The following is a 20,176-nucleotide window of genomic DNA, read 5'->3' as shown; positions in this document are numbered from 1 at the left end:
TTGATCTGGTATAGGGTGATATATAAGGATCTAACTTCAGTTTTCTACATGTATATAACCAATTTTGCCAGCACCATTTGTTGAAGAGGCTATCTTTCTTCCATGTGATGATTTTGGCTCAAAGATCAGGTAGTCATAGGTCTGTGGGTTCATTTCTGGGTCTTCAGTTCCATTCCATTGGTCCTCAGGCCTGTTCAAGTACCAGTACCAAGCTGGTTTAATAACTACAGCTTTATGAATTTTGGAATATGAGGAAAATTTTCCGTGGATACTTCGCATTTCTGTACATCTTGATTGGAGAGCAATGTCCTCTCAATGAACTCTATTTTCAAGGATCTTCTATAATAAATGACTAGGAAGCTAGCATTAACTTCTCATTTTGGAAGAAAACTCAGATTTGTTTACCTCCTTAGATATTACCTGTAATATCTTAGGGCAAAAGTCAAATAAGCTTACTGGCCACTATATAATATGTGGATTCTCTAAATTCCAGGTTCCTCTTCTATAGCAACAATGTTGCCTATGTAAAGACATCACCTTGTCTAGTTAATATCACCCTCTGGCGATTGAAAGCGGGGAAGCTTAAGCTATTTTATTGTTGAAAGTGGGGAAGCTTAAGCTATTGTATTGTGAGCATTATTGCTGTCCATTTAAGAAGCCTTGTACATTCTACTAGCTACTATGATAATGTAGCAATCTAATTTGTTACCTTCCAAGTGAGGAAAAATCTGGCATTCTATAGTTGAAGGCATGATCTTCCTATGTTTTATCCTTCTACAGTGAATTTTAAACAGCTTCACTGGGATATAGTTTACATAGCATACAACTGATTCATTCAAGGCATATAATGCAATTTAATACAATTGTTTTTCAATATTTACACGATCATACAACCATCACCTAAATCAATTTTAGGACATTATTATCAACTCCAAAAGAATCCTTCATCCCTAAGCTATTACTTCCCATTAATCCATATACACTCAGTCCTAGGCTACTATCATTCTAGTTGTCATCTCTAGTTGGATTATGTATTCTGGACATTACATGTAAGTAAAATTTTGCAGCAAGTAGTCAGCAAGTAGTATTTTGTATCTGTCTTTTATATAATGTAATGTTTCAAATTTCATCTATTTTACTACATGAAACAGTTCTTCATTCTTTTATTGACAAATAATATATTGTATTACATATTCTATTTTAATTATCACTTCATCAGTTTATGGACATTTGGATTGTTTTTTACTTTTTTTATTTTTTGGTTGTGGAGCTTGAACTCTGGGCCTGGGTGCTGTCCCTCAGCTTTTCAGCTCAAGGTGAGCACACTACCACTTGAGCCACAGCACCACTTCTAGTTTTCTGGTGGTTAATTGGAGATAGAAGTCTCATGGCCTTTCGTGCCCATGCTGGCTTCAGATCTCAATCTCCTGAGTAGCTAGGGCTGCAGGCTTGAGCCACTGGTGCTTGGCTATGTTTTACTTTTTTATAATAGCCAACTATTACAAAAATCTTATGAATAGTCATGTGAAACTTTTTGTATAGAAATGCTTCTAGTTTGTTTGAATATATACTAAAAAGTGAAATAGGTGGGTCATATTTTCTAAAGTGCTTGAACAATAATATAAGACTTCAGATTTCTTTCACATCCTCAAGAACTCTTGTTATTGCCTATCTTTATTATGTAGATATCTAGTATATGTGAAATTTTATCTCATTCTGGTTTTCCACTATGCATTTCCTTGTTAGCTAATAATTTTATCATCGTTGCATGTGCTTATTAGACATTCATTTTTTTTGAACAAATGACTACTTGGGTCTTTCACATTCTTTAGCAGTACTGTGATTTGAGTTCAAGGTCTCACACTTGCTAAGCATGCACTGACTATTTGAGTCATTATGCTAAGCTCCTTTTTGCATTGACTATCTTTGGGATACAGTCTCGCTTCATATCCAAGCCACCCTAAATTATGATACTTCTATTTGTGCTTCTCTTTGTCACCAAAATAATAGGCACACACTTATGTGCTCAGCCATTGTGCTTCCCTTACAGTTTAGGATGACAGGTGTTTTCCACTGCACTCAGCCATTGACTGGAGTCTTGTAAATGTTTATGTCTGGACTAGTCTCAAATCACTATCTCCTAATCATTTGTCAAGTAACTAGTATTACAGAGTTGAGCCACTATTCCTGCTCTTTCAAATTTTTTTACAAGTATTATTTGACTTTTCAGCAATTTATACAAATTTCTTATACATTCTGGATACAAGTCCTTTGATTTACAAGTACATATTCTCATTCTATACATTGTCTTTTTTCAACTTTGACATTGTCCTCTGCGGCACAGATTTTTTTATTTTGTTGAATTTAAAATTTAGAAAAATAGACTCTGATAGTTTTCTTTTTAGAATTTTATAGTTTTAAGTCTTTAATCTCACTTATTTTAAGTTAAAAATTAAAAATATAGGGATTATTATCATCAGTATTAGTGAGATGGTAGTATTCACCTTTAATATTTGTTCTTCTGATCCATGAACATGGGATATTTTTCAGTTTTTTATGTTATCTAAATTATTTCAACAATATTTTATAATAATCTTTCTAATTTCTAATAAACTTTCTAATAAACTTTCTAATTTCTAATAAACTTTCTAATTTCATCACTTATTTTTAGCCCTAAGGATTTGATCCTTTTTCATGTTGTTTTATACAGATTTATCATTTAATTTCATGAAAGTGCATAGAAATACAATTTAATCTTGTTTATTGATCTTTTAGCTTGTAACGTCATTGTACTCATTCATTAATAGGGATTTCTGGATGTAAGATTGTTTTATGTGACTATGAATGGGTTACCTTTGTTTCATTTCTTTGTCTAATTTCTCTGGATAAATAATAATAGAGTGGAGATATCTGTCTTATTCTTGCCTTATAAGGAAAACGATTGTCTTTTTTTCATTAAATACAAATGGTGGGTGGTGTTTAGATGCCTTCTGTAAGACTAATAAAGATTCCTGCTCTCTCTACATTGCAGTAATGTTATTTCTTTCATTTCTCAGTTTAATAATTCGAGTCTCTTATTTCTTTCCCTTCTTGAAGTATTAAGGTTTGATCTCAGGACCTCATACTCAGGCTGCTTGCCTGGCTGGTATTATATCACTTGAGCCATGCCTTTATCCTGGCTTTTTACTGGTTATATTTTGGAGATAGAGTTTTGTAGACTTTTCTGCCTGAGCTAGCTTCAAATCATGATCCTCTTGATCTCAGCTTCCTGAATATCTGGGAATATAACAATGAGCCATCACCACACGGCCTTCTTTTTTTTTGTGATGTCTTTGACATTTTGTTGACCTTTTCTAAGAAACCACTTTTGTTTTTGTTGACTATTTCGAGGTTTTTTTTTAAACTTTTCCATTTCAATAATTTTACTTCCTTTATTATTGTCTTCTTTTTGCTTTTAGTTTTCTCTTCTTTTCTAATGTTTAAAAGGGTACAATTCTGCCTCAATAAAATACAATAAAGAGGATTTTGTTTTTGCTTAATTTTCTTCTATACTTTTTTTGTATGGATATTAGAAGCCTTTTAAACCAAGCTACATAATTTTCATCTTTCAAGATAGGCTCAACGAAATTTTCCTTTTAATCTTAGTGCTTAGCATGATCCTTTTCCTTTTAGCTATTCTTCCAATTTGAAGTCCAGGTATTCAGTTTCTCTACAGTCTTTTTTAATATGCCCAGGCTCAAGGTAATTTGTCCTTGTTTAACTTTGATATCAGTTATTGGTTATCACTTCTTTTTATTTGGTGAATATTTCAGAATCACAGACAGTGAAAGCTTGTACCTACCTAGGGAAATCACATCACTCGTGTCTATTATTGTACTATTGAGAAAGTAGCCTAAAGTATAGTAATGACTTGGCCATTATCACCAAATGATGCAACAAACTCAGGGTGTATTTGTTATATATTAGGGCTTTTTCCATTACATTATCTTTTCTGATAATATTCCATTGTATTTTAGTTTTATTTCCAATTGTCCATTACAATTTTTTTAGTCTTAGAATGGAAGTTCCTTAAAGGCAGCATCCATATCTACACATTTTTGTACAGCTTGTAGACATAATGATTTGCTTTTCACTTATTAGTCATCTAATCCATATTAATAGATAATGATTTTTTAAAGGTTGTTCTATTAGTCAAATATCTAATTGGTGCTAGTTCCTTGTGGGTGCCACTATTATATCTGTTTAGAAAGTGGCATCTAGTGGTTGGTGTGTGTATTACATGGAACCGGTTTTTGTTTTGGAACCCCAAAATAGTAGAATCTTCCCCATATCGTAGATGCAATACATAGCATAGATTTTAAATTTTCATATTGAATTGAAGCAAATTTGTTTTTTCAAATTATTATCTTTAAGTAGTTGTACAGAATGTTTTCCATTCAAAATGAGTACAACTTGATAAATGTCACCCTTTTATCATTCTCCATCTCTTCAATCTCCACCCACCCCCTCAAGTTACCTAGTTACATTTTCACATATATATATTGAATTACAATTGTATTCACTTATCTTGTTCTCTCCATTTGACTAGTCCCCTCCCCTGACTTCACCTGCCCCTGATACCACAAGTTAGTTGTTCAGAGGAGTTACACCATGGGAATTCTTACCTGCATATACCTTATGGTGATTAATAAGTTTATATGTGTATGTATGTATGTGTATATACATATATATATACATATATATGTATATACACACAACTCTATATGTCAAACAAATTGATTTGTAATTTCAAAATATTTTAAGAAGTCTTCTTAAATTAACTTTATGTTATAAATATGTTCTCCAAGGACTATTGGAGTTACAATGATAGACGCAAAAATAATTTTCTCAGTAAGGCAAAATTTACTTCTGCAGAAGGGTGCACCACCAGCCAAAAATCTGGGAAGCAAGCACACAGAGCAAGCAGGCTTCTCTCCTATTTATCCCTAACATAGTAGGCCCTGCCCCTTTGCTCAGGCTGGTTTAGCTCAGGTTCACAATCTGCTCATGATTGGCTATTCTGAATAGGGTAAAACGTATTTACCTAAGGTGACTTTGAAATAAAATTAACAGTACACAAGTGGCCTCAAAATATACCCACACCCTCTGCTATTTCTTGAACAATCTGAGGTTTGGATTCTAAGGTATGTCTTAATTCCATCTTGAAAAGAATCCAATTGAAGTTAAAATGTTATGTTTCAAACGTCCTTCCTTATTCCAAAGCAGAACCTCTTTTCCTTAACAAAAGCCAAACCAACAGGTCAACGCAGGAACTTTATTTATTTTTATTTTTTTATTGTGAAAATACTGTACAGAGGGGTTACAATTACATGGGCAAGATAATGAGTACATTTCTTATCAAGCATTGTAGCCTCCTCCTTTTTTTCCCCTTCCCATCTTTTCCCATCTTCCCCCACCCCCACACCCACCAAAGTGTAAAGTTCATTTTTGACATAATGACTTGTACATCTCATTGTTGCAATGGGTCCACCTGTATCCCTATTTAAACGATTTGTTTTTCCCCTTCTCCTCCAGAAATTATGCCGACATCAAATACAGTGAAAGCACTATACTGTGGGGGAGGGACATACAAAACAACAAAGAAATAATCTTATAAAATGTGTTAGAAACAATCCCATCAACGAAAAAAAAACATTTGAACACTTATCTTAGGGTTCATTTCCCTAACATCACCTCATCTGACCTTTTCTACTTGACTCAGACATATACTAGTTGTTGCAAATAAGGGAAACCATGGGACCTATGTTTCTTTGGGCCTGGCTTACTTCACTTAATTTTTTCCAAGTCTTTCCATTTCCTAACAAATGAGGCAATGTCAGTCTTTCTGATGGAGGCATAGAATTCCATTGTGTATATGTACCACATTTTCTTGATCCATTCATCTACTGAGGGGCATCTGGGTTGGTTCCATATCTTAGCTATAGTAAATAATGCTGCAATAAACATAGTCGTGCTGGTAGCTTTAGTATGGTTTTGTTTGTAAACATTTGGGTAAATGCCCAAAAGTGGGATTGCTGGGTCATAGGTGAGCTCTATGTGGAGTCTTTTGAGGAACCTCCATACTGCTTTCCAAAGTGGTTGAACAAGTTTACACTCCCACTATCAATGCAGTAGGGTTCCCTTCTGTCCACATCCCCTCCAGCATCTGTTGTTATTAGAGTTCTTGATTTTAGCCATTCTAACTGGGGTGAGGTGGTATCTCAATGTTGTTTTGATTTGCATTTCTTTTATGGCTAGAGAGGTTGAGCATTTCTTCATATGTCTATTGGCCATCCTTCTTTCCTCTTCAGAGAAGTTTCTCTTTAAGTCTTTAGCCCACTTATTTATTGGGCAGTTGTTTCTTTGAAGATTTGTTGTTAGGGGATTTAATTTTTTGAGTTCCAAGTATATTTTAGATATGAGACCCTTGTCTGTTATATGGCCAGTGAAGATCTTCTCCCAATCGGTGGGCTTTCTATTGATCTTGCTAGCTATGTCCTTTGCCATGCAGAAGCTCTGCAACTTCATGCAATCCCATTTGTCCAAACGTTCTTTGATCTGTTTTGTTTCTGGGTCTCTATTAAGAAAATTTTGGCCTGTGCCAAGGAGACCTAGGGTTTCTCCTATTCCATCCTGTAATGTTTTCAGAGTGCCTGCTTTGACTCCGAGATCTTTGATCCATTTGGAGTTGATTCTGGTGCAGGGTGATATATAAGGATCTAGCTTTAGTTTTCTACAAGCAGTTAACCAATTTTGCCAGTACCATTTACTGAAGAGGCTGTCTTTCTTCCATTCTATTTTTTTTTAGCTCCCTTATGGAAGATTAGATGGCTATAGGTCTGTGGGTTTTCAATTCTATTCCATTGGTCCTGAGGTCTGTTCTTGTGCCAGTACCAAGCTGTTTTGATTACTATGGCTCTATAGTAGAGTTTGAAATTTGGTATTGTTATTCCTCCAGCAGTGTTCTTTCTGTTGAGGATCGTTTTTGCTATTCGACGTCTTTTATTATTCCATATGAATTTTTGGATTGCCTCTTCTATTTCCTTGAAAAATGAGGTCGGAATTTTGATAGGCATCACATTGAATTTGTAGATAGCCTTGGGAAGTATTGCCATTTTCACAAGGTGGATCTTTCCAATCCAGGAGCATGGGAGTTTTTTGCCACTTTCTAAGTTCTGTTTTGATTTCCTTTTTCAAGTTTTTAAAGTTTTCATCATAAAGGTCCTTCACTTCTTTGGTTAAGTTAATTCCTAGGTATTTTATTTTTTGTGGGGCTGTTACGAATGGAGTTGCTTTCCTAATTTCAGCCACACTTTTCTCATTGTTGGCATACAGAAAAGCCATTGATTTTTGAGAGTTAATTTTATACCCTCCTACTTTGCCAAAGTTTTAAATCAACTCGAGTAATTTGGGAGTGGAGTCTATGGGATTCTTTAAATACAAGATCATGTCATCTGCAAAGAGGGAGAGTTTTACTTCTTCTTTCCCTATTTGGGTCCCCTTTATGTTTGCATCTTGTCTTATTGCTGTAACTAGGCATTCTAATACTAGATTGAAGAGAAGTGGAGAGAGTGGACATCCTTGTCTTGTTCCTGAGTTAAGAGGAAATGGCTTTAGTTTCTCACCATTAAGCATAATGCTGGCTGTAGGTTTGTCATATACAGCCTTTATTTTATTGAGGAATGTTCCATGGATTAACACAGGAACTTTAAAGCAACACATTTTGATAGAAAAGACAGTTTTTCTCACAATCTTAAAAAAATAAAGAAATATCAAAAGAGACAAGCAGAAAAGGTCAGATAAGGTGATGTTAAGTGAAATGAACCCCAAGATAAGGACACAAGTGGTTTTTTCTTTCTTGCTATTGTTCCTAACATGTTTATAAGGTACCACATGATTTTTTGTTGCTTTGTATGTCCCTCCCCCATGGTATAATCCGTGTTTTCACTGTATTTGATGTTGGTATATTTTGGTTAGGGGAAGGGAAAAAACAAATTGCTTAAATAGGGATACAGGGGGACCCATTGCAACAATGAGATGTACAAGATGCTATGTTGAAAAACAAGCTTTGCAGGCTGGGAAGTTGGCTCAGTGGTAGAGCGCTTGCCTTGCATGCCTGAGGCCATGGGTTTGATTCCTCAGCACCACATAAGCAAAAAGAATAAAGCCGGAAGTGGCGCTGTAGCTCAAGTGGTAGGGTAGCCTTGAGCTGAAGAGCTGAGGGACAGTGCTCAGGCCCAGAGTTCAGGCCCCACAACCGGACCAAAAAAAAAGAAAAAGAAAAACAAGCTTTGTAATTTAGGCAGGGATGGGGGGAGAGTATTTGTGGAGATGGGAGGGAAGTGATGGGAGGGGAAAAACAAAGGAGGAGGCAATAATGCTTGATAAGAAATGTACTCATTACCTTGCTCATGTATTTGTAACCCCTCTGTACATTATTTTCACAATAAAAAACTTAATTTATAAAAAGAAATATGAAAAGATAAAATCAGTAATTTTAAAGAAAAATACTGGATAAAACTACTTGAAAAATGATATTCAAGACTATGAAATGGCCAGGCACTTGTGGCTCATGCCTGTAATCCTTGCTACTCAGGAGGCTGAGATCTGAGGATTGCAGTTCAAAACTAGCCCTAGGCAGGACTATCCTAAGACTTTTGTCTCCAATAAACTACTCAGAAAAACCTGGAGGGGGCCCCGTGGCTCAAATGGTATAGTGCTAGTCTTTTTTTTTTTAATTGTGAAAATACTGTACATAGGGGTTACAATTACATGGGCAAGGTAATGAGTACATTTCTTATCAACATTGTTGTTGCCTCCTCCTTTGTTTCCCTTTCCCATCCCTTCCCATCACCGTGCCCCCCCCCCCAATACGTCTTGTACATCTCATTGTTGCAATGAGTCCACTTGTATCCCTGTTTAAGCAATTTGTTTTTTCCCTTCCCCTCCACAAAGTATACCAACAGCAGATACAGTGAAAACAGGGGTTATACCGTGGGGGAGGGGCATACAAAGCAACAAAGAAATCATCTTATAGATATGTTAGAAACAATTGAAACAAAGAAAAAACATTTGAATCCTTATCTTGGGGTTCATTTCACCTAACATCAACTTATCTGACCATTTCTGCTTGTCTCAGACATATAGTAGTTATTACAAATAAGGGAAACCATGAGACCTGTGTTTATTTGGGCCCGGCTTACTTCACTTAATATAATTTTTTTCCAAATTTTTCCATTTCCTAACAAATGGGGCAATGTCATTCTTTCCCATGGAGGCATAGAATTCCATTGTGTATATATACCACATTTTCTTGATCCATTCAACTACTAACGGGCATCTGGGTTGGTTCCATATCTTAGCTATGGTAAAAAATGCTTCAATAAACATAGTCGTGCTGGTAGCTTTTGTATGGTCTTGTTTGTGATCATTCAGGTAAATGCCCAAAAGTGGGATTGCTGGGTCATAGGAGAGCTCTATGTGGAGTCTTTTGAGGAACCTCTATACTACTTTCCAAACTGGTTTTACAAGTTTACATTCCCACCAACAATGCAGTAGGCTTCCCTTCTGTCCACATCCCCTCCAGCATCTGCTGTTATTGGAGTTCTTAATTATAGGCATTCTAACTGGGGTGAGGTGGTATCTCAATGTTGTTTTGATTTGCATTTCTTTTATAGCTAGGGAGGTTTAGCATTTCTTCATGTGTCTATTGGCCATCCTTCTTTCCTCTTCAGAGAAGTTTCTCTTTAAGGGAGCTAAAAAAAATAGAATGGAAAAAAGACAGCCTCTTCAGTAAATGGTGCTGGCAAAATTGGTTAACTACTTGTAGAAAACTAAAGCTAGATCCTTATATATCACCCTGCACCAGAATCAACTCCAAATGGATCAAAGATCTCGGAGTCAAAGCAGGCACTCTGAAAACATTACAGGATGGAATAGGAGAAACCCTAGGTCTCCTTGGCACAGGCTGAAGTTTTCTTAATAGAGACCCAGATACACAACAAATCAAAGAAAGGTTGGACAAATGGGATTGCATGAAATTGCAGAGCTTCTGCATGGTAAAGGACATAGCTAGCAAGATCAATAGAAAGCCCACCGATTGGGAGAAGATCTTCACTAGCCATACAACTGACAAGGGCCTCATATCTAAAATATACTTGGAACTCAAACAATTATATCCTCCAACAACAAATCCTCAAAGAAACAACTGCCCAATAAATAAGTGGGCTAAAGACTTAAATAGTGCTAGTCTTGAGCAAAAAAAGTTCAGAAACGGAGCCCAGGCCCTAGGACCTCCCCCCAAAGAAAAGAATGTCAAATATCTTGTTTGTTTATGAACTTTATTGAGTTAACTAATATTGTTGGATATTGGGAAGGAATAATGAAAATCTACATCATTTTTATTTGTTTTTTAAATTATTGAAAATCGACATCATTTTTATTTGTTTTTTAAATTATTATGTTTAAATAGTTATACAGTGTTTCAATTCAAAATGTTAGTAAATGAGTACAATAGTATTGAAATTCTACTAGATGTTACTCTCAGGATCTTTAATTTATATTTAAAAGAAGATTTCTCAATGATTGCTGAAAATAGAAAATAAACCATAATTCTACTCAAAACCTGATCCACATATATTCACAAAGAAAATGCAGGCATACCTCATAAAGGCCAATGTTATTTTTACAATGATAGCCATTTTGTATCAGATTTATACTTTGGCCCTTAATTACACAACTATTAAATGCGTTGTTCAATGATGATAATATGCACAATTTCCTGTGAGTTTGTGAATCAGTACCTTCTTGTGAATCAGCAGTATCTAAATTTGGTAAATTCAGGGATTGAAGGCATATTATAGGTGGTAGAGCACCAGCCAGTGAACAAAAGCATCAGATAACTAATTTGAGTCCCAATTCAATACAAAAAATTGATAAAAATCACAGTTTGAAATCAAGAATTTATCTTTGCACAAAATAATATTATGTATTTTAAGTTAGCCTCTGTTTCTGGCACATTATAATGTATATGAGTTCATCCTTCCCATTGTTGAGCAAAGATTTACTGTTTATATTTCATTATAAATGTGCCTGGCCTACCAAAATCAGAGTACATAACCTATCACTTGCGTATAATAAATAAGGAGTATGTAACATGATTTTACTTGGAAATGTCAGCAGTACAGGAATAACCATTTTCAACTTTATGAGACTCAGCCACCATAAAGCCATTGCTTGCTTCTTTTTTGCCAGTCCTGGAGGGCCTGGGTACTGTCCCTGAGCTTCTTTTGCTCAACGCCAGCACTCTACCACTTGAGCCACAGCACCACTTCCAGCTTTTTCTGTTTATGTGATACCGAGGAATCAAACCCAGGGCTTCAGGCATACTAGGCAAGTACTCTACCACTAAGCCACCTTCCCAGCCTGTGGCTTCTTTTTATAATGAGGAAAAGATGTTTCATCATTAGAGCGGCTTCTTGTTTTAGTTGAATTGGTTAATTAGTATTCACAAAGGTATCTGGTAGTGACTGCAGAAAGGATCACATGGACTGTTGTACTCCAGTTATGGGAGCTCAAGGCCAAACACTGATGAACATTATTTGATATTTTATATTACATAGGGTTCTTAGTAAATATGTCTGATTATTTGTTTGAGAAAAATGTACCATTTTCTTGCACATAAATGCTATCTACATATGTTGTACTAATTGCTATTTGTTTTTGAAAGCATTTAGATGGCAGAAATCATATACTATCTCATCTCTATAGATTTTTATTTTAGATTTACCTCTATACATTTTTTCTGCCTCCCAAAATCTCACTTTCTAGTGTTTAATTTGATAGCAGTGGTTATTTAGAATATGTAGTCTGGGGAGCAATAGTTGTGGTTTGGATATTTAGAAATTTAGCTAATATTAATGATGTAGAAGTAGGTATAAAAAAAAGAAAGGTATTATGTGTTTTACATTGCATGGATGTCCATGAATGTAGAGAAGCAAGTGGTAGCCATCCATTGCCAAATCATGTTAATATAGATTAAGAGGTGATTTATTAAAAGCAATAGTAGAAAAAATAACAGAAAGAAGTGAGTTTCTAGAGTTTGTATGGTAGTAAATCATATCAATAAAGAAGTTGTAAGGAGTGTCTTTTCATTTTTAACATCTTCAAATATATTTCTCAATTTCAAATTATAAAAATTACATTTTTTGCATATATACTATATATTATATATAAAGCAAAGGTAGCTATCATTTTTTGTTTGTATATATATAAAGTATATAAAAGTATATATGCTATATATACCATATATATGTATATGTATAGATAGATAGATAGATAGATAGATAGATAGATAGATAGATAGATAGATAGATAGATACTTTCAAATATTTTTTCTGGTATTTGTTCTGTAAGTTTGGATTTCTGAATTAGGTTGAGTCTAGCTTTGAAATTTGTATTTAAATGATTTCCTCCTCTTTCTGTTCTTTATAGGCTTGCTATGGGTGTTCTCCAGGATCAAAGTGTGCCTGTAGTGGTGTTAAAGGGGAAAAGGTAAGATATGGCAAGGGACCTTGCAACTGAGTAAAAACAATAAAATATTGTTTAAAATATATATTTTTTAAATACAGTGCTACTTTTTGTCAGCACATAAGTAAATAAAATTAGAGAACTTATAAAGATTAGGCTATATCTCAGTGATCATAAATCTTTTTATGTTAAAGGCCATACAGTAAATATGTTAAGGTTTATGATACAACATGTCAAATTTTCTTTTTTCCTTTTATTTTCTGTCATGGTGCTGGGGATGGATTCTCTTATCCAGGGTTTTGCTAAATCTGTTCAATCACTCTATTACTGAGCTCTACTACCAACTCTCCTTTGTTTATGTTTTCTCTTTACTTCTTGTGATTGAACTCAGGGCCTTATGTTTTACTAGGCAGCTACTCTGCCATTTGATCTATCTTTCCTTAAAAAACACACACACACATAAAAACCAAACCTAACAGTCTTTTAAAGGTGACCAAAACATCTTAGCTCTTGTGCCACACAAAGTAAGTCTCTGACTATATCTGGCCTGGAAGTTCTTATCTACCTTCTTCAAGTCACTGACTTAATAGGCAAAAAGAATGAGAAAAAAATGCTTACAATGGAAGTTACACATTTACCAAGCAACTAGTATATACTGAATACTATACTAAGCTTTTCACCTATTTTTATCTAGTCCATGTAAATTAATGACAGGTAATACCTTGTTTTATCTGACTTTTCTCACAGTACCACCTCCAAATGTATAGATAGGATGATTGTGAAGTGAGTAGTAGTGAGGGTTAAGTAGCCTGAACTTAGCCAGTCACAGTACATGGTGATTGACAAACAAATTAAAACATTAAAGAGAAATAGTGAATTGTAACCTAGAGAGACTTATACTAGAAGATAAGATTATATTCTATTCTTGACTCTTTGGAGCTCAAGATTTTAAAATAAATATTTATTTTATTTAAATGAATAAATATTTGAATGAGTATATATATATGTATATATATATGTATGTATATAAGATTGGTGTAATATCTCATCCCACTTAAGAACATAGACTATATATTACCATGTTAACATACTTTGAAGTCATAGAGCAAAGAAACCTGTTTGCTTATTTCCAAGCCTTGTCTGACCATCTAACCCACTATCCCCATAACAAAATGCTTATTAATACTAATTGAATAGTTTTCTAAAGAATACTTGTGTGAGTAATGTGAGTTTGAAGGAGTAGTTTTGCAAGAATGGTGCTTTCTATAATAGCAAAAAGGCTACAAGGGATCCATATCAGGTAATAGTGGGATTACTTTTATCTGATTAACTCATCTAGAGATTAGAATTAAACACTGAACAAATATAGAAGCTATTTGATAATATTAGAAAATTAGCAAAGGAAGAAAATAGAAAGTTTCTATTCTTAATAGAAAAGAAGTATATGGGGTGAATTTGCATATGTATTTTTTCCTGAATTACTCACTTAGTCTGCATGAAAGAGGATGGCTAAATCCCTGACAAGAAGCCAGTCATACTGGCTTCAGAAGCAAAGGGAAAGACTTAGGGACACCAGAATAGCTGGAAAATAAGAGAATTTGCTGGGGCATAGGAAGATACAGAAGAGAGCCTAAAAATACACTTGAATAGTCAACCCAATTTTTAAATTTTTATATATATAGTGAATTATTCATATAACACAGAAGAAAAAAATAACCAAAAGCCTGGAATGACTGCATATGGATTGAAGGGAAAATTTTAAGCCTGAGTTCAACTGATTAAGTTTTTACAACAGAACTTCAGAAAGATTTAGACAAAGATAAGAAAATCTAAGACTTTTGAGTATCACCTACAACAGGCTGTGGCATGCAATTAAAACTAACAAACTGGACTGTAAGTATGGTTCATATGACAGAGTATCTGTTTATGTAGTACATAAATTGCCAACTAAATGTATCCTATCATTAAGAAAAAGATTAAATATTAAGTGAAGTAAGCCAGGCCCAAAGAAACATAGGTCCCATGGTTTCCCTTATTTGTAATATCTAGTAGATGTATGAGTCAAGTGGAAAAGGTCAGATAATGTGATGTCAGGAAAATGAACCCTTAGATATGTATTTTAATGTTTTTTTTCTTTTATGCATGTGTTTCTAACGCATTTATAAGATTATCTCTTTGTTGCTTTGTATGTCCCTCCCCCACAGTATAACCCCTGCTTTCACTATATTTGATGTCAGTATAACTTGTGGAGGAGATGGGGAAAAACCAGTTGTTTAAGGATACAGGTGGACCTGTTGCAACAATGAGAAGTACAAGTTGTCATGTCCAAAACGAGCTTTACAACGTCGGTGCGGGGGGGGGGGGGGGAAGGGGGGGAAGGAGAAGGATTGGGATTGGGATTGGGGGGGAGGGGGGAGGCTGGGAAGGGATGTGAAGGGTAAACAAAGGAGGAGGCTGCAATGCTTGGTAAGAAATGTACGCATTATCCTGCCCATGTAATTGTAACTTCTCTGTACAGTATGTTCACAAATAAAATTAAATTAAATTAAAAAAAGAAAAAGATTAATAGATGAAATTCAAATCTGAAATAATATAGATGTTAGATTTTGAAAGAAATGCTAAAGGCGTATGTATATATAAAACTGTTTATTTAAAAATATAGATGTTGATTTAAAAGAAAAAACAAAGGAGGAGGCAACAATGCTTGATGAGAAATGCACTCATTACCTTGTGGATGTAACTATAACCCCTTTGTATGGTATTTTCACAATAAAAAGCTTATATATAAAAAAGAAAATCCACTCATAATAAATAAACAGGTAAGGAGTCATAACAGATCATTGGAACCTACACATATAAAGGATATCAAGATGTGAAAAGCAAAGTAGAAAAAAAACCGGTTCATCAAATAGATGTCACAGCAGAACTGAGATAACAAAAGAAAGGGTCCAAGCCTGGCGCTGGTGGCTCACACCTATAATGCTAGCTACTCAGGAGGCTGAGATCTGAGGATCACGGTTCAAAGCCAGCCCATGCAGCAAAGTCCATGAGACTCTTATCTCCAATAAACCACTGGAAAACTGGAAGAGGCTCTGTGGCTGAAGTGGTAGAGCATTCACCTTGAGCTGAAGAGTGCAGGGACAGCGCCCAGGCTCAGAGTTCAAGCCCCACGACCGACCAAAACCAAAACAAAAACAGAAGAAAGGGTCAGCAAACTTGAAGATTTACGTAATAAATTGTCTAAGCTGAGGAACACAGTAGGCTTTTTTTTTATTGCGTAGGGTCTCAGTGACTTGTGTGAAAATATCAAGAAATCTAAAATAGGGCTGGTTGCCAGTGACTCATGCCTGTAATCCTAGCTACTCAGGAGGCTGAGATCTGAAAATCACTGTTTGAAGCCAGCTTAGTCAAAAAGTTTCATGAGACTCTCATTTCCAATTAACTAGCAAACAGCCAGAGGTTGAGCTATGTTTCAAGTGGTAGAGTGCCAGCATTGAGCAAAAGAGCTCAGGGAAAGGGCTCAGGCTATGAGTTCAAACCCTATTACTAGTGCACATGCATGCACACGTATGCACACACAGACACACACAAAGAAGTCTGAAATGGATGTAAATAGGCTCAACTTATAAGGAATTTAAACAAGAAAGAAAAACCGAGTTAAAAGAATAAACAATAATTGGGCAGTAATCCTCATTAGAAAGCATGTGTCAATATAAAAATATCACTAGATATTGAAGTATCTTAGTGTAAATATTTTATGGAATGAAAACATACTTCAAAAATAATGGCAAGTTTATATTTTGTAATAATAAGAATGTAGGGAATTGTTAATGGGTATAACCACAGTAAAAGAAATAGAAATACCTTCAGGATAAAGGGAAATATCAATAAAAGGGTGGATTTGCAGGAAGGAATATAAGTAGAACCAAAGTATATGTGACTAAATATAAAAGACTATGTATTTTTCTCTTATTTAACAAAAAACACTGTTTTGTGTGTGTGTGTGTGTGTGTGTGTGTGTGTGTGTGTGTGTGTGTGTTTTGTCAGTCGTGGGGGCTAAACTCTGCACCTGGGCGCTGTCCCTCAGCTCTTCTGCTCAAGGATAGCGCTCTACCACTTGAGCCACAGCACCACTTTTTTTTTCTGCTTATATGGTGCTGAAGAATCGAACCCAGGGCCTCATGCATGCAAGGCAAGCACTGAGCCATATTCCCAGCCCCCATAAACAATGTTTAAAACAAAGGAACAGTATTCCAAAATATGTGAAGCTAAAAATCTCATAGAATTGTAGGGATAGACAAATTCATAATCATAGTTATAGATTATAATACTCCAATCTTACTGGGTTCTGGTGGCTCATTCCTGTAATCCTAACTACTCAGGAGACTGAGATCTGAGGATCATGGTTCAAATCCAGCCTGGGCAAGAAAGTCTGTTAGAGTTTTATCTCCAATTAACCATCAGAAAACCAGAAGTAGTGCTGTGACTGAATGTGGTAGAGGGCTAGCCTTGAGTGAAAAAGCTCAGGGACAACACTCATGCCCTGAGGTCAAGCCCCATGAGTGACAATAAAAAAGGATAGATAGATGGATGGATAGATAGATAGATAGATAGATAGATAGATAGATAGATAGATAGATAGATAGATAGATAGATAGATAGAATAAAAAACTCTAATCTTAGTCATTTGTAGAACTGGTAGAACTGGTTTAAAAAAGGTAAAGACCCATGTGATTTGAATCACAATTAGCAGCCTATACCTTATCAACATATAAAAAAGCCCAGGTACAACAACTACAAAATTTTAAGACCACATGTAATTTTTATCAGATAGACTATTCGATGGGACACCATATGAGTTTCTGTAAATACCAAAATTTGAAAACTTTAAATTTCACAATGGAGTAAATAAGGAAGTAATAATAATAGCAATAATAATGTTAAAAATAATAATAATAAGAAGCATAGAAAACCCTCAGCTATATGGAAATTAGAAAACACCAGTTTAAATAACTTATGAGGGCTGGGAAGGTGGCTCAGTGGTAGAGTGCTTGGCTTGCATGCATGAGATTCTGGGTTCGATTCCTCAGCACCAGATAAGCAGAAAAGGCCAGAAGTGGTGCTGTGGCTCAAGTGGTAGAGTGCTAGCCTTGAGTTGAAGAGCTGAGGGACAGCACCCAGACTTCAGGCCCCATGACCAACAAAAATACATACATACATACATACATACATACATACATAAATAAATAATTTAATGTTGAAAAAATTAGTAAAGAAAAATTAGAAAATCTTCTAGTTGTATATTATTCAAAAGCAGCAGTTAAGAATGATGTGAACTGAGGCTTTAACACCTTTAAAGTTTTATGTTCGAAATGAGGAAAGAAAGATTGAAATTGGTGATTGAACTTTGCCATTTAAAACACTAGAAAAGGACAAGAAAAGTAAGTTTCAATAAAGATGAAGGAAATAAAGATAAATATACACATATATATCAACTGGCAAAAACAATATAAAAACAAGCACAGCCATAACTCTGATTGATAAATTTATATCATGACTAATGATAAAATAAGGAGGAATCACAATATACTTAATTAGGAATTATCCTAAAGTCATTAAAATATCAATGAGAAACTTTTGAATAAACTTACAATAACATACTTGATAACTTAGTTTAAATGGACAAATTTGTTAAGAATTATATATACATATATATACACACTACCAAACCCCAAATTTATTAAAGAGAAATATAATTAAATAAGCAAAATATTAATACCTTTGTACCTTCTAAAGATGCTGATTTATCAATCTTTCCCACAAAATTTCCAGTTTTAGAAGGCTTGACTGATGAATTTTGTAAAACATTAATATAAGAGATTGTATCAATCTTTCACAAACTTTCAGAGAATAGATTGGGAATTCCCCCCAACTAATTTTATGTAACCATCATAGCCAGGATACCAAAACCAGACAAAGAAAAATATTACAAAACCAGAAAATTGTAGTCCATATCCTTCATGATCATAAATGCTAAATTTTTTTGCTTTTTAGCAAATTACAGCCAGTGACACATAAAGATGATAATACATTATGACCAAGTGGGATTTATACCAGGAATTCATGTTCAGTTTAACATTTGAAAGTCAAATTTTTGTTCACTATATTAAAAAACTAAAAGTGTATTGAAACATTAATAAGCCTATCTTCTAGTGATCTCAACAGAAAAAGAAAATGCACTTTACAAAGTTCAGTATACATTCCTGATAAAAACTTTCCACATCATTGAAGTGATTAAAGATTTCTTTAACCTTAAAGGGCATCTACCAAACCCTACGACTAAAATGATATTCAATGGGGAAAGACATGAATTCTTTTCTCTGCAGAAACATGAGTAATACAATACAAAATGTCAGAATGAACTCCTTCAGAATTCTGGAAAATCAACTCAAGATTTAGAGACACCAAGAAAATGTTGGATCCTTTTAATGTGTTTCAAAAACATAAATGTAAAGATGGGCACAGTATAGTTAAATCTTTAATTAGCTAATGAATTTGCATTTGGGACAGACTTACACCTCTTCTCTATGACAAATATGAGTGGCTTCTTCTACTTTATAAAAAAAATTTTTCATGGATTCCTTTTTACCCATCTTCTTCCTTGCCTCTTAAAACTTTTACTTTAAATGTTACACATATGATTTCCTGGCCTTATTGACATCTTTCCTGTTAAACTTTATGCTAACATGTTTAACTCACTTCATTTCTGATATACTTTTTTGTTGTTTTTGGCCACGTGGCTTGAACTCAGGACCTGGTCACTGTTGCTGAGCTCTTTTGCTCAAGGGTAGCACTCTACCATGTGGAGCCATAGCTCCACTTTTGGTTTTCTGGTAGCTAATTGGAGATAAGAGTCTCACAGACTTTCCTGCCCCTGCTGGCTTTGAACAATGATCCTCAGATCTCAGGCTCCTGAGTAGCTACCATTACAGGTGTGAGCCACCAGTGCCAGGAACTAATATACTTTTTCACTTTGCAAGAAACCAAGAAGGTATAGTGTGAAATCAGCAAGTTTTTATATCATTCAGAATGATTTGTGTTTTACTTCTTATGTATTAAAAGTTTCTCCATATTACATTCATATACAATGAATTTGATATCATTAAGTTAGTTTTATCTGGACAATCATTTGATCTTTTTGATTCTCAGCCAAAATTGTGCCAAAAATTCACCAGTAACCTTACTTTTTATTCTTATTTGATTACAGGGAGAACAAGGATATCCAGGTGTAAGAGGCCATCCAGGTTTACCTGGATTTCCAGGTCCAGAAGGGCCTCCTGGACATCAGGGACAAAAGGTATATTTCCCATCTGAAACACCAGAGTAATTAAGCCACCTTAAATGTGAGACTAGGTATCAAATTAACTAAAAAGTTACTAAATTATAGTGAGAACCTGTTTAAATCAAACAATGGAATAGTAGATTTTCTTGATTTTTATTCTTAATTGAATATCACCACCTCATTCAGATTTTCATTGATTTTTTTTCTTAATTGAATATTACAACCACATTTAGATTCTTTTGGAAGATGCTATTAATTAAATGTTGT

General features: G+C 34.7%; 1 protein-coding gene across 2 annotated transcripts in view; it reads left to right on the top strand.

Moving 5' to 3' along the window:
* Positions 1-20,176, top strand: part of Col4a5 (collagen type IV alpha 5 chain) — a 203,583-nt gene that overhangs the window by 73,605 nt on the left and 109,802 nt on the right. For both annotated transcript variants that reach the window (XM_070039934.1, XM_070039935.1), the window contains exons 2-3: positions 12,532-12,591; positions 19,835-19,924. In XM_070039934.1, coding sequence (XP_069896035.1) covers positions 12,532-12,591; positions 19,835-19,924 — 150 coding nt within the window. The remainder of the gene's footprint in view (positions 1-12,531; positions 12,592-19,834; positions 19,925-20,176) is intronic.

Source organism: Dipodomys merriami, unplaced genomic scaffold, assembly GCF_024711535.1.
Source record: "Dipodomys merriami isolate MVZ:Mamm:240054 unplaced genomic scaffold, mDipMer1.0.p SCAF_3, whole genome shotgun sequence".
NCBI lineage: Eukaryota > Metazoa > Chordata > Mammalia > Rodentia > Heteromyidae > Dipodomys > Dipodomys merriami.
This window is presented reverse-complemented; position numbering and strand designations above follow the sequence as displayed.